Raw genomic sequence first — 13252 nt, forward strand, 5'->3', positions numbered from 1 at the left:
AATGCCACTTAACCCTCACAATTCTCAAATCTGCACAAATGTTTACATTTCAGTGAGTTGAACAATGTATGTTTCCTGATTAATATCCTTCTAGTCCTAGTATTTATTGTTGATAATTTAAGTACTTTTAAAAAGATTATTTATTTATTTTATTTTTTATCTGAAAGGTAGAGTGCCAAGGTGGAGGAGAAGAGAGAGAGAAAGACCAGCTAGTTCACTCCCAAATACCTGCAGTAGCTAGGGCAGGGCCAAGCTAAAGTCAACAGCCAGGAACTCCATCCAGGTCTCCCACATGGGTAGCAGGAACCCAAGTACTTGAGCCATCACCTGCTGTCTGCCCAGGTGCCCATTAGCAGGAAGCTGGATCAGACGCGGAGGTAGTACTTGATCCTAGCTGCTCTAGTGTGGGATGTGGGTGACCCATCCAAGTGGTAGTTTCACCCATTGAGTCATAATACCTGCCCCAATAATTTAATCTTCAGAACATTCTTTTTCTCCTTTCTGAAACCCAAAACATACAGGAATAAAGAGTTTTTATAATTATTTAAAATGTAATCTGCTGACAAAACTTCTGATGTCCTGAGAATCACCATCTCTCTCTGTTCTGAAGGAGAGGAAACTCTGAGAGAGCTGCAGCCCCACAACACACAGGGAGATGGCGCTTGAACCCACAGCGAGGCGCTGTCATGATTGCCCCTTCTTTAGGGTTGTGTGATTCAGCGGTGGGGAACGTCCAGTCTGTGATAGCATTCAAGTCAAGACTGCAGGCTGGACTTGAAATTCAAATCCAAAGTAGGCTAATTTTTAAGTTGATAATTTTGTTTGACCTGTGAGTGATGTTGTAAGGATCCAAATGGCCTGTGGCAGAAAAAAAAGTTTCCTTATACCTGAGATCAGAACGGAGGGGTGGAGGAGACAGGAAATGATGGTTCCTACAGACATGGTCTTGGGTGTAGGGAACACCCTCTTCGGCATGCACTTTTCCCAGACTCTTTTTTTCTTTTTTCTTTTTGACAGGCAGAGTTAGACAGTGAGAGAGAGAGAGAGAAAGGTCTCCCTTCTGTTGGTTCACCCCCAAAATGGCCGCCACCGCTGGCGTGCTGTGCCAATCCGAAGCCAGGAGCCAGGTGCTTCCTCCTGGTCTCCCACGCAGGTGCAGGGCCCAAGCACTTGGGCCATCCTCCACTGCACTCTCAGGCCACAGCAGAGAGCTGGACTGGAAGAGGAGCAACCAGGATAGAATCCGGCGCCCCAACTGGGACTAGAACCCTGGGATACCAGCGCCTCAGGTGGAGGATTAGCCTAGTGAGCCGCAGCACCGACCCCTGACTCTTTCAATTGGAGTTTGCAACAAACAATGCAAGGTCCAGGGGCTATCCAGGGTGAAAGGGAACCCGGAGAATCTTCTCTGTTGAAACATCACCCTTCTTGTTCAATTATCCCTTTGCCACCAAACTTATTACCAAAATGGAAGAGCTAACACGGTGCTCTCCAGGGTAGGAGGGGCTAGGAGAGTTGTGCAGGAGAGAAGCCTCCACGAAGAGGGAGTCCTGGCCAGCAGCTTCCAGTAACTGTCCACTGCTGGCGTTGCAGTGGAAGGCAAACGCTGCCCCTTTGTTAGAATTCTCTACTCTGCTCCTTTCTTGCCTCTTTAATGCGCTTCTTTGAGAAGCAGCTTGATTAAAAGGTTTAGGAAGGAGCCAACTTCTGAGCTCTTGCTAAAGGCTGTTCATCACTTTAAAGTTTTATTTATTTATTTGAAGGTTATTTTAGGGGCTGGCCCTGTGGCATAGCAGGTAAAGCGGCCATTTGCAGTGCCCTCATCCCATGTGGGTGCCAGTTCAAGTCCCAGCTGCTCCACTTTTGATCCAGCTCCCTGCTCATACACGTGGGAAAGCAGTAGAAGCGAACCAAGTCCTTGGGCCCCTGCCACCCACATGGGAGACCCAGATGGAGTTCTAGGTGTCTGGCCTCGGCCTGGCCTAGCCCTAGCTCTTGCAGACATTTGGGGAGTGAACCAGCAGATGGAAGATCCCCATCTCCCACCCCAGTAACTCTGCCTTTCAAATAAATAAATAAATCTTTAAAAAAAAGAGAAGAAGATAATTTTATTTATTTGAAAGGCAGAATTACAGAGAAAAAGGGAGAGACAGAAAGAAAGAGATCTTCCATCTGCTGGTTCATCCCCCCAAATAGCCACAACTGCTGGGGTTGTGCCAGGTCAAAGCCAGCAGCCAGAAATTCCATCTGGGTCTCCCATGTGGGTGGCAGGGGCCCAAGGACTTGGGCCATCTCCTGCTGCCTCCCAAGGTGTGCAGTAGCAGGAAGCTGGAATAGGGAGCAGAGCCAGGACTCCAACCCAGGCACTGCAACATGAAATGCAGTTGCCCCAAGTGGCACCTTAACTGCTGCCCCAAATACCCACCCTAATGTTCATCATTTTTATAACACATCTCTGGTATCCAAACCAACACGCATATAGCCAGATGCACAGATTTTCTTCTCAAAGTTTATTTTGTAAGCCGATTTCCAAAGCCCTATATCTCATCCTCCCTCAGGTTTAACCTCCAGGAAGATAATCTTATCTTCCCTGGATCGCCATGTAGCACTGTCCCTCAGCAGAGTGCTCTGGAAGGCTGAGCAGGCTGACGAAACTGTGTCTCGTCCCCCTGCAGTCTTCCGCTAATGCCACCTTTGTGTGTGATTCCTATCGCATCCCCCCACGAGGTAATAGAGAGTCGCTGAGGTTCAGGCCTGCTCATGTTACTCTTCCACCATCGACTGGAGAAATCAAATTGAATGAGTTCTGCTTCAAGGGGAGAAGGATGCTCCACCCTCCAGCAATGTCATCGAGAATTAATTTGGTCTCTTTCCAGCTACCACCCTGAAAAGCAAGCAAACAAGCAAAGAAGCAAACAAAACAGAAGACATCATGATTCTCAGATCTTTACATTTATCGAAGGGCATTTTCCTATAATAGACATCAGGGTAGCTGACATTTCCATATATGAAATAACTCAAACACACTGAGGTTATTACCATTATTTCATGGAAGTAGAATTAGGCAGTCTTTATTTTCATCTTAGCATTTTTATATAACCAAGACATAGTATGTAAAAATAATTAAGAAAATATGGACTTTAATAATCTGATTTTAAAAACTTTACTTTTAAAAATGACATAGAAATCCTTGTACAAATGCTACTCTTAGCTTTTTCTGATGTGAACTATGAAGATTATTGTTCTCTCTTTAAGAGTTAAAGACAAAAATGGAAAGCCCAGGGTCCAGCAACACCAGCATTCCATATCCAGTGCATGGGTTGCAGTCCCAGCTGCTCTGCCTCCCATCCAGCTCCCTGCTAATGCGCCTGGGAAAGCAGCCAAGGATGGCCCAAGTCCTTGGGCCCTTTCACCCAGGTGGGAGAGATGGATTCTACCTGCCCCAGCCCCAGCGATTGTGGCCATCTGGGTAATGAACCAGCAGATGAAAGACCTATTTCTGTCTCTTCCTGTCTCTCCTGTAACTCTGCCTTTCACATAAGTAATTAAAAAAATTAAAAAAAAAAAAAAAAGATGGAAAGCCCATTTTCTGTCTGTCCAAATAAGCTTCCAAAGACAATGACAGTAGCTTAACAGAGCGTCCTCTTAACTTTTTCTCTTTTTTTTCTTTTTTTCTTTCTTTTTTTTTTTTTTTTTTGACAGGCAGAGTTAGACAGTGAGAGAGAGAGAGACAGAGAGAAAGGTCCTCCCTTTTGCCGTTGGTTCACCCTCCAATGGCCGCTGCAGCCGGCGCATCGCGCTGATCCGAAGCCAGGAGCCAGGTGTTTCCTCCTGGTCTCCCATGGGGTGCAGGGCCCAAGGACTTGGGCCATCCTCCTCTGCCTTCCCGGGCCACAGCAGAGAGCTGGCCTGGAAGAGGAGCAACTGGGACAGAATCCAGCGCCCTAACTGGGACTAGAACCTGGGGTGCTGGCACCGCAGGCGAAGGCTTAGCCTAGTGAGCCGCGGCGCCTGCCTAACAGAGTGTCCTCTTTGGCGCTGGACTTACCTCATTCGCAGGGATCAGAGTACTGAATTGTTGCCTGTTCATCTGTAAAACAAAACGATGCCTATTATTCCCTGGAGGGCCTGACACATCCGGGAAGCAAATGCTCCCTGAAAATCACTGCTTTCACCCTTTGCAGCGGTTTTACAGTTAGGAGCACAGTCAGAACCACAAGAGGGTTTCAGTTTCTGAACTTGCATGCTGTAGTAAATTATCCACCACAGCAGGAAGGTTAGTAAGAGCTAGCCCTTGGGAAGCAGTGGGCCATCTTGTTCTTTTGGTCTAAGGACATGTAAAATGTCTCCTGTATAGAAGACTTTTGAAAAATGGTGTATGATTGAATTTCAATGTTGTGGACAGTCAGGTAACTTAGGTGTTGCCTGGCTTGGGAAGAAGTATTTGTAAAATTCCAGAGATGCCATGCAGCTTGAGGCAGAAACCTGCTGGGAGAGGCAGGTTAGAGCTGAGCCCTCACCTGGCAGGTAGTAGTCATAGACCTTGATGGTTGCTGGCTTTAGGTTGGTGACCACCACATTTTGGCGGATGGTGAAGGTATAGTTCTGAGTCTTTTTGCTGAGCTGTGGGGAAGACAGTTGAAACAATCCATTACATCCAACGTGAAAATAACAGTCTGTGTCAGGTGGGTGCTAAAGACCCTTGCTGTCTTTGTGTCAATTCTCTGAGGCCCTCTACCTACCCTTTGTGTCTTATGCCAGTCTTAAGATACGCCTCCTGTTGACTTCCTGGCTCTTGCTCAGGATTTTAGAGCTGCTTGGCTCTCTTGTTAAGTGATTCCCTCCACCTACCTCGTCCAAGTAAATGTTAAGTGTATCAGTTCCAGACTCAACCTTCTTCACCAGTGGTTGCTGGAGAAGCTGAATAAGAAAGAGGGAAACAAAAAAGAAGACCTTGAGCCAAAGCCTTCCTTATCCCCTTCCTCCAAGGTCCTGCCATGATCAAGGAAACAACATACACCGTGGAAAAGCCAGGAAACAGGAACCAAGACTCGTACAGGTTCCGTTTCCAACTCCTGATGCACCTCGGCAACACCTCTGGATAATCCAGGCATGAGTCAGGGGCGCCCACTTCAGAGCTGCTGGATGAAGTCAGGTCCCCTCAGAACTAATCACACACAGAGAACAGAAGCAACTTACTAACTGATTGGTGCCCTCCACAGGACTGAACCCGGATAGCATCTTCACCTCCATGATAGCCATGTTGGAAGTGCCGCGACTCCCCACAAAACTGAGGGCAGGAAGCAAACGCATGAGCCTAGTTTCTATTTCCATGCACTCTTTATGTCCAACACACACACACACACACACCAGCTCAGCCCCTGTGACCAAGGTCCCCCAGCACGACGCCAGCTTTCCTCACCTGCTCTGGATAGTGAGAGTCAAGGACCTGGGTGAGGCCGGTTGTTCACATTTGGCTTTTTCCACTTTCACACTAAGACTAAAGGTTTCCATATTTTTAGGAGGGAGAATATTATATCTCAACACCACCTGGCAGGAGAAAATAGATAACCAAATCAGAGTTGGAAAGAACTCTAGAGATTGTGCAGTTTGTACTACTTTGTTTACAAATAAGACGAATAGAGAGGTTCTGCTTGTGGTGCAGATACCCCAGACTTCCTTCCCCGGTGTTCGCTCGTTCTCCTTGCTCTCCTCACCTGCGCATAGACGCAGCCCCGGCCTGAGGCCTCCAAGGTGTACTCTCCAGGGATACTGGGCAGAGTCTCCCGCTGAGATACTAATCGGTTGGCAGCCTGCACACTGAAAGTGTGCTGGAAATTCCTAGTGGATTTCACAACCAAGTTGACTTCCTCGGATGTCACGTAGGCAACAGTGGCGTATTTGGCAAGAGCTTGGAGAGCAACGACTGTATCCTGAGGAGAACAATCAAGCATATGCTTACCATTTTGTGAGCCATTGGGATTAACCTCCGGCAACCCTGTAACCCACACATCTGGTTGTCATTAGCTGGCTTGGATGATATCTCTTCCAAGTACCTAGAAAACTATGCTCTCAGGAAGCTGACATAGAAGTCACAGTGTCTTACTTGTCACAGGTTATTGTTGAACACGCACAGGTCACTTGGCTGATATAATGCATTCATAATCATACTACAGATCTTCAGAAGGGTGATTGCTAGAAATGAGTGGGTAACTGTTCAGTATGTATTTTACAGCTTCCTTATTTGGGGTGGAAACAGCAGTAACTTTAGAGCCCTAGAGGTTTGTACAATCTATGAACTTGTGTATCTGTGTCATCATCTCCTAACGTCAAAGTTGGAGAGCATACTGGGGTGTCCTTGAAAAGTCATTCTTTGCAGGCCACTATTTCTTGGCCATTATGCCACGTGACAATCTTTTCTTCATCTTGGAATAAGACAAATAAACTGTCACTAGGAGAGCATGGTATCGTGTGGTTTGAACCTTTCCATTCTAAAAACTTGATTTATGTAAATTATGACTAAGGAAAAGAAAATGAAGTGTTCAGCCACATTGTGACACTTAGTCCTATGTTATAAGAATTTCCTCATGCCTGACACTGGAAAATATCTATTACAAAATTTTTAAAAACCTGGGGGCCGGCCCTGTGGAGTAGTGGGTAAAGCCGCTGCCTGCAGTGCTGGCATCCCATATGGGCACCATTTCAGGTCCCAGCTGCTCCTCTTCCAATCCAGCTCTCTATGGCCTGGGAAAGCAGTGGAAGATGGCCCAAGTCCTTGGGCCCCTGTACCCGCATGGGAGACCCAGAGACACTCCTGGCTCCTGACTTCAGATGGGACCAGCTCTGGCTGTTGCGGCCATCTGGGGAGTGATTCAGCAGAGGGAAGACCTCTCTCTCTCTCTGCTCTCTCTATGCCTCTGCCTCTCCGTTACTCTGCATTTCAAATAAATTAATAAATCTTTAAAAATAAAAAAAATACGTTCATTATTCAGGTCTAAATTTGTTATATCTTCAGTGAAACTGCTCCTACTTTTGAAATTATAATCTTACTTACTTTTGTATCCTCATCAAAGTGATTAGGAAATGGTAGATATCTAATAATATTTTCAGGACAAACAAACTACGACTACTTTCTTTGGGATCATCTAAGATAATTTTTTTATGCCATTTAAATTTTTCACACATTCTACCTTTCTTTTCCTCCTATTGCCACCCCACTAATTCGGTTTCCTCTTCCTGTGACCTAGACAAAAGGAAGTCCCTGATGGTCTCAGGTTCAGCATCTCCCCTAAATTATCCCATACACCATTGACAGATCAATTGTTCTGAAACAAAGTGAAAAAAAAAAAACCCTAAGAGCTCCTCAGAATAAGATACAACTTACATGTAAATATGGATTTGATCATGTTTCCTAGGCTACAAAGAAAATTAAATGCATCTACTAGTACTATTTATGCATTCATCTGACTCAATTTTATTAATCCTTTTATATATGGGGTATTTCAAAAAGAAGAATTAAAAGATGCTTATTTTGGAAAAAAATTTGAAATTCATGCATTCAAGGGACCTTCAAAAAGTTCACAGAAAATGGGTATAATTAAAAAAAAAAAAAAAAACACAAGGCATGGGTCTCAAAAAATTTTAGCACCAAAATAATCTTTAATTATTTATCTTTTAATTATATTTTTTCTTAAAGTACTTCTTGAAGTATTTGCCAGGTGCTTCCCCCTACCCCATAGAATTGTAAGACCCAGAACCTAGAGGAAAGGGTAATATGTTTTCCTTTATCTCTACACAGGTTCTAACTCTAGCTGAGAAGTGGCAGTAGAGCTGGCTGGTTACCTGAGTGGAAGAGAAGCCCCCATAGGCATTGCGTTGCTTGGTCAACCAAGTCACTATGCTAGTGGCCTTGGCAATCTCCTTCTGAGTCAGGCTGCCCTTGACAAGCTGGGCCAGCAGTACATACGCTGTCAGTTCCACATCCAGAGCCTGAGGCTCCGACCAAGGCCCGGCCTCCGATGATGGAGTAGATTTCTGGCTCCAGTGAATGGATTCTCCTACGAGAAAGAAGAATAACTATGAAGGCTGAGAAGAAACGGACTTTCCCATGTTCTCTTTGTAAATGCTACATCTTACCCAGAGAACGCACCAAGAATTTATCATGGGTTAGAAAGAAGTACTTCTCAGGATCAGGCTTTTTTAAATTTATTTTTTGATTTTGGATTGACATGTAATACTTCTACATGTCTACGAGGTTCAGTGTAATATTGCCACACATGTATGTATAGTGTGTTGATTAAATTAGGTAATTATCATTTCCATTTCTCTATGTTTGGAGCCTCTGGGTTCCTTTGTTCTAATTCTCCATAAAACAAATGTTATTATGAACTAGTCACCCATCTGTGCTGGGGGGCACTAGAACCTATTCCTTCTGTCCCACTGTTTTGGTGCCCGTTATCCAACTTCCTTCTATTCCCTCCCCAACCCATCCTTCCCAGCCTTTAGCAATCACTAGTCTATGTTTGAATCAACTTTCTTTAGCTTCTACATGTGAGAGAGAACATGCAGTGTTTGTCTTTCTCTGCCTGGTTTATTTCACTTAATAGAAAGTCCTACAGTCCCACCCACTGGGGGAATTAGCTAATTAATGATCATGATATAAATGCAGGGGGAAAGGTGTATTGGGGTGCATGGAGGTAGGGTTGTATACATATCCACACCTAATTCCTAAGGTAAACCTAGGAGTATCGATCAGTTGTCCTGTCTTCAGCAATTACATGAAAACCACCTTTGTTTATTTAGAAAATTCTGATGCTAATGGAGATAGGTAAATAGAAACTTCTCATAAGAATCTTATACATTTCAGGATTTTTTTTTCTTTTTTCTTTTTTGTCTACAGGATTTCATGAATTTTTCAGCATTTATTCTACCCAAAGGCTTAATATTTTCAGAATAAAAATGGCAGAACATACTCTGAGAAACCATAGAAGAAATGCTAATGAGGATGATCAAATAAAACATACTTGTACAGACCATCAAGTAGAATATGAGATCAAAACAAACATCTGTGACAGTCAAAATGACAGATAACTCGAAGAGAAAGAACAAATGGAAATGAGAAGAGTGGAAGATAGAAGTCGAATTACATAGACGTTTAGATATATTAACCCACAGGAGGCAATGTAACTGGAAGAACAAAGCAGAAAACATGTGAGTCTACAATGCAAGATATGGAAAAGAGACGATCACAATGAATCAATACTCAACAGGTATCTTCCACCCACCATTCAAAACACCTCTTCCACGACTTGAGTTGCTTACACACAAGACAAAAAGTATCTTGAGGCAGTCCTTGGACATTGCGGTTAAGACCCAGGTTAGGATATCAGCTTCTCACAACAGAGTGTCTGGGTGATGCCTTGCTCAGGCTCCTGACTCCAGCTTCTTGTTAATGCAGAGCTGGGAGGCAGTGGTAATGGCTTAAGTAACTGGGTTTCTGCCACCCACACGGGAGACCCGGATTGAGTAGCCAGCTTCTGGCCTAGCCCAGCCTAGTCCAGCCCCAGTCATTGCAGGCCTTTGGGGAGTGAACCACCAAAGAGCAGCTCTATCTTGTCTGTTTCTCTCTGTGTGTCTCTCTCCCTCTCAAATAAATAATTCTTACAGTTAAAAACTATCCTGTGCCCATATGAAAGGACAACTCAGCAACGATATTCATATAAATGAAAGCTAAGTTTCAATTTCTACCTGAAAGTATAATTTTAAATATACAGCTAGATAAACAAAATGCATTAATGTTTTATTTATAAGATTTGTTATAACTTCAAATGTTATTCTAAATATATCTAAAATAATCCTAAACCAAAGAAGTTGAAAAGGGGCAGGCATTGTGGCACAGCGAGTTACCATGCCACTGGCTAGGCTGGCATTCCATATCAGAGCTGGTTCAAGTCCCAGCTGCTCTGCTTCCAATTCGGCTCCCTGCCAATAAATCTTCTGACTAGCTTCTACCATCTAGCTTCTTTTAATGTTAAAAGTAGGCCCTTTGTAGACCTACATGGATTTTCTCACAAAACTCCCAGTAACAATTTTTTTTTAAATTAAGGTTTATTTGAGAGGCAGAGGGAGAAAGAGAGTAAGAGAGAGAGAGAGAGAGAGCCCCCATCTGCTGGTTCACTCTCTAAATGCCCACACAGAAGTATCCCAGGCACTGAAGCTGGGATCCAGGAACTCCACTCAAGTCTCCCAAATAGGTGTCGGGCTCGGTTACTTGAGCCACAGCACTGCCTCCCAGGGTCTGCAATAACCAGACCTGCTAAGAACCAGACCCAGGTATCAAAGCCAGGCACCCTGATGTGGGATGCAGGCATCTTAACTGCTAGGCCAAACACCTACCCCCAGCAATGATTTTTAGGACAACTTTTACTAAATTGGATCCTGGAAGTGAATAGATGTGGAACAAAGACTAAAATGACGTGTATCTCACAGTACCAAGGACTCCTGGCATGACTGGCATACCTGAGATGACAGCTTGTTGATCTAACTTTTTAAGAAGCATATTTCTGATGTCCATTTCCCCAGCCAGGGAAAAGGTATAAGCTAACAGGGCCTGTGTGTAGAGGTTGGTGGTGGAGGTGACGGAATTCTTGAGACACTGCAGACCCTGAGCCACCATTGGATCCTAAAAAGTGAAGATAGAGAACAGGATTTATAGGATGCTCTTACAAAATGGGAAGTAAGGAGGATATCATCATGTTCTCCTTGGTGTCAGAAGCGTGGATAGGGACAAAGAGGGGTGAATGTGCCTAGGAATAAGCAGTAAGATATGAAGAGGGCCCAGAGGAACTCACATCTGTGGTCTTCCCCATCTCCAGCAGTGCAGCTGTGATATACGCGGTCAAGGAGAGCTCATCGTCCACCCCACCCTAGAGGGAAACAGGGAGATGGTCAGGCAGGGCAGCAGCCAGCACCTGCAAGAACTCTTTGTAAATGGCAATGAGGCTTCCCCTCTGGAGGAATGAATTCTAAACAAACAAAACAAAAAGGACTCCTTTGTTCTGGTTTTCTGCAGCTCCAAGCTCCAGGACACACCATGAGGGGGGAACGGGCTGCACTTCAGTAACTACACCACCATCAACAGAAGCCTGCAGGAGGAAGCATGATGTTTCCAGCAGAGAGGGTACTTAAGAAACCCAAGAAAAAGAGTTAGGAAGGATAAGTTAAAAAAGGGGGGAAGGGGTAGGTATTTGGTGCAGCAGTAAGACACTGCGTAGGATACCCACATCCCATATCACAGTGCTTGAGCTGGGGTCCTGACTTGGCCTCCCATCCCAGCTTCCTGCTAGTGCACACTCTGGGAGGCAGCAGGTGGTGGCACAAGAAGCTGGGTCCCTGCTACCTATGCAGGAGATCCAGATTGAGCTCCTGGCTTCGATGTGGGCCGTCTTTGGCTATTGTGGTCATCTGGGGAGTGAACCAGCAGATGGAAAAACCTCTGTCTCCATTCTTCCTTCTCTCTCTCTCTGTCTGTCTGTCTTTCTCTACCTTTCAAATAAATAAAAGTTTTAAAATAAAAAAGAGAGGAATAAAAAAAAACTTTCTGCCTTGTCACTGCACCTGAGACCTGCGCAGAATGTCTCCCAAGTTACACAAAGCCCCGCCATCTCTCCAGGGAGATTGAGAACTTCCCTGCTTTAAGCATTTCCTGGGTAGATCTTAGCAAGTCTTAAAAAATATCTAATCTAAATTATTATCCACCTTCTATACATAAGAAAATGAACACACTTGTTCAAGGTTATCTTGCTAGCATGCAGCAGGAGCTGGATTTGAACCCAGGGAGGAGGACACGCCTCTGTGGTTGTGTTCTAGTGAAGTCCTGCCCTGTCTCTCCCAGGTATATTTCACATGGTGTCTAAGAGAAAAGGAAGACTTAGAGGAGATAAAGATGATGTGTGAAGAATACTAACAAATCCTAGGCAGAGATTTTCTTTCTGTACTTAGTATTTGTGATCTATGCCTTGGGATACCAATGTAATGATTTCTCTAGGAAAATGGGTATAAATCTTTCTTCCACTGGTGTGCTCTGAATCAGGCAAGGTATCCTGCAGCATCTACACCTCACCCTATGTTTGAGAGAGGCACCGGCAATGCAGTGAGTGGGCAAAGGCAGAGCCTCTGGAGACCAAGTGCCAAGGTTCAAATCTCAGTCTTGCCACTTATCAGCATATACCTTGGCCAGTTTACTTAGTCTCAGTTCTTAGTTTCTTCCTCTGAAAATGGGATTGATAACAGTATTCTGGTAGTTAGCTCACTGATTTGTTGTTCACATTGAATAATATCAGATAAACTGGGAGCTTAGAGCAGTGCCTGGTACAGAGTAAAACCTTCACAAAATATGCTGGGCTGCCTCCCAGGCCCCCAACACAGGGAATGGCTTTGCTTCACTTTGGGGAGATAGTAACAGGCCCAGAGGTCTTCCAGTCCAGTGGTCTCAAAGTTCAGCCTGTGTCAGACTCATCAAGAAGGTTTGTTAAAACACAAACTCTTCCCAGTTTTTCCCTCAGTAGGTCTGGGATGGGAGCCAGGATCTGCATTCCACACAAGTCCCCAGGTGATGTGGTTGCCCCATCTGGAGACTATACTTTGAGAATCCTGTTCTGGTCCAGACTCTCATTCTGCAGACCTGGGAGTTGTGGCCTTGATTGGCTGTGACTATTGACCAAGATCACTTGGAGTCCAGGTGAAGACCTGAAAAAAACCGACTCCCAGGCCAGTGCTCTTTCAGTTCTGCTTAATCAGAATCGCAAGGTCTTCCTAAACATAGGGTGGTCTTCAGGCCCCCGGAGAGATCCATACCTTCATTGCTGTGTGAAGGAGTTTTCCTACGTTGGCATAGCAGCCACTGGGGAGCTGGTTTCCTGCCATCCACTTGAGAGCATCCTGGATGTTCTTGTCATCAATGAAGATGAATTGCTGAGCTTGGCCAAAGCACTTGGTGACAAAGGCTGTCAGCCTACATGGGTAAAAAAGAAAACCCTGGCATGAGGAGGGATTTCCAGGTGAGGGTGCAGTAGTTCTATACTCTATTCTGGCATCTGGTTCCAGAAAGGGAGTCGAGGAAATAGTGCCACCAGAGGCCTAGAAAAGGGAGGCATTCCCGGGCATTAACGAGGACAAGAGCTGGGGAGGCAGAGTCCAGGAGAAGAGCGAGGGACTCGCCCACACAAGAACTAAGGAGAGGGGTGCAAGAACA

The 13252-nt window shown here is 45.0% G+C and overlaps 1 protein-coding gene across 1 annotated transcript in view; it reads right to left on the reverse strand.

Annotated features, from left to right (window-relative positions):
• Positions 1-4049: 4049 nt before the first annotated feature.
• A2ML1 (alpha-2-macroglobulin like 1) overlaps positions 4050-13252 on the reverse strand; it is a 36182-nt gene continuing 26979 nt past the window's right edge. Inside the window, exons 26-35 of the mRNA XM_062195428.1 lie at positions 12856-13012; positions 10851-10925; positions 10519-10681; positions 7843-8057; positions 5718-5933; positions 5423-5550; positions 5200-5290; positions 4852-4920; positions 4521-4623; positions 4050-4090 (exon numbers count right to left, since the gene is read on the reverse strand). Of these exons, the coding sequence (XP_062051412.1) occupies positions 4050-4090; positions 4521-4623; positions 4852-4920; positions 5200-5290; positions 5423-5550; positions 5718-5933; positions 7843-8057; positions 10519-10681; positions 10851-10925; positions 12856-13012 (1258 nt within the window). The remainder of the gene's footprint in view (positions 4091-4520; positions 4624-4851; positions 4921-5199; positions 5291-5422; positions 5551-5717; positions 5934-7842; positions 8058-10518; positions 10682-10850; positions 10926-12855; positions 13013-13252) is intronic.

The sequence above is a fragment of the Lepus europaeus genome, chromosome 6, assembly GCF_033115175.1.
Source record: "Lepus europaeus isolate LE1 chromosome 6, mLepTim1.pri, whole genome shotgun sequence".
NCBI lineage: Eukaryota > Metazoa > Chordata > Mammalia > Lagomorpha > Leporidae > Lepus > Lepus europaeus.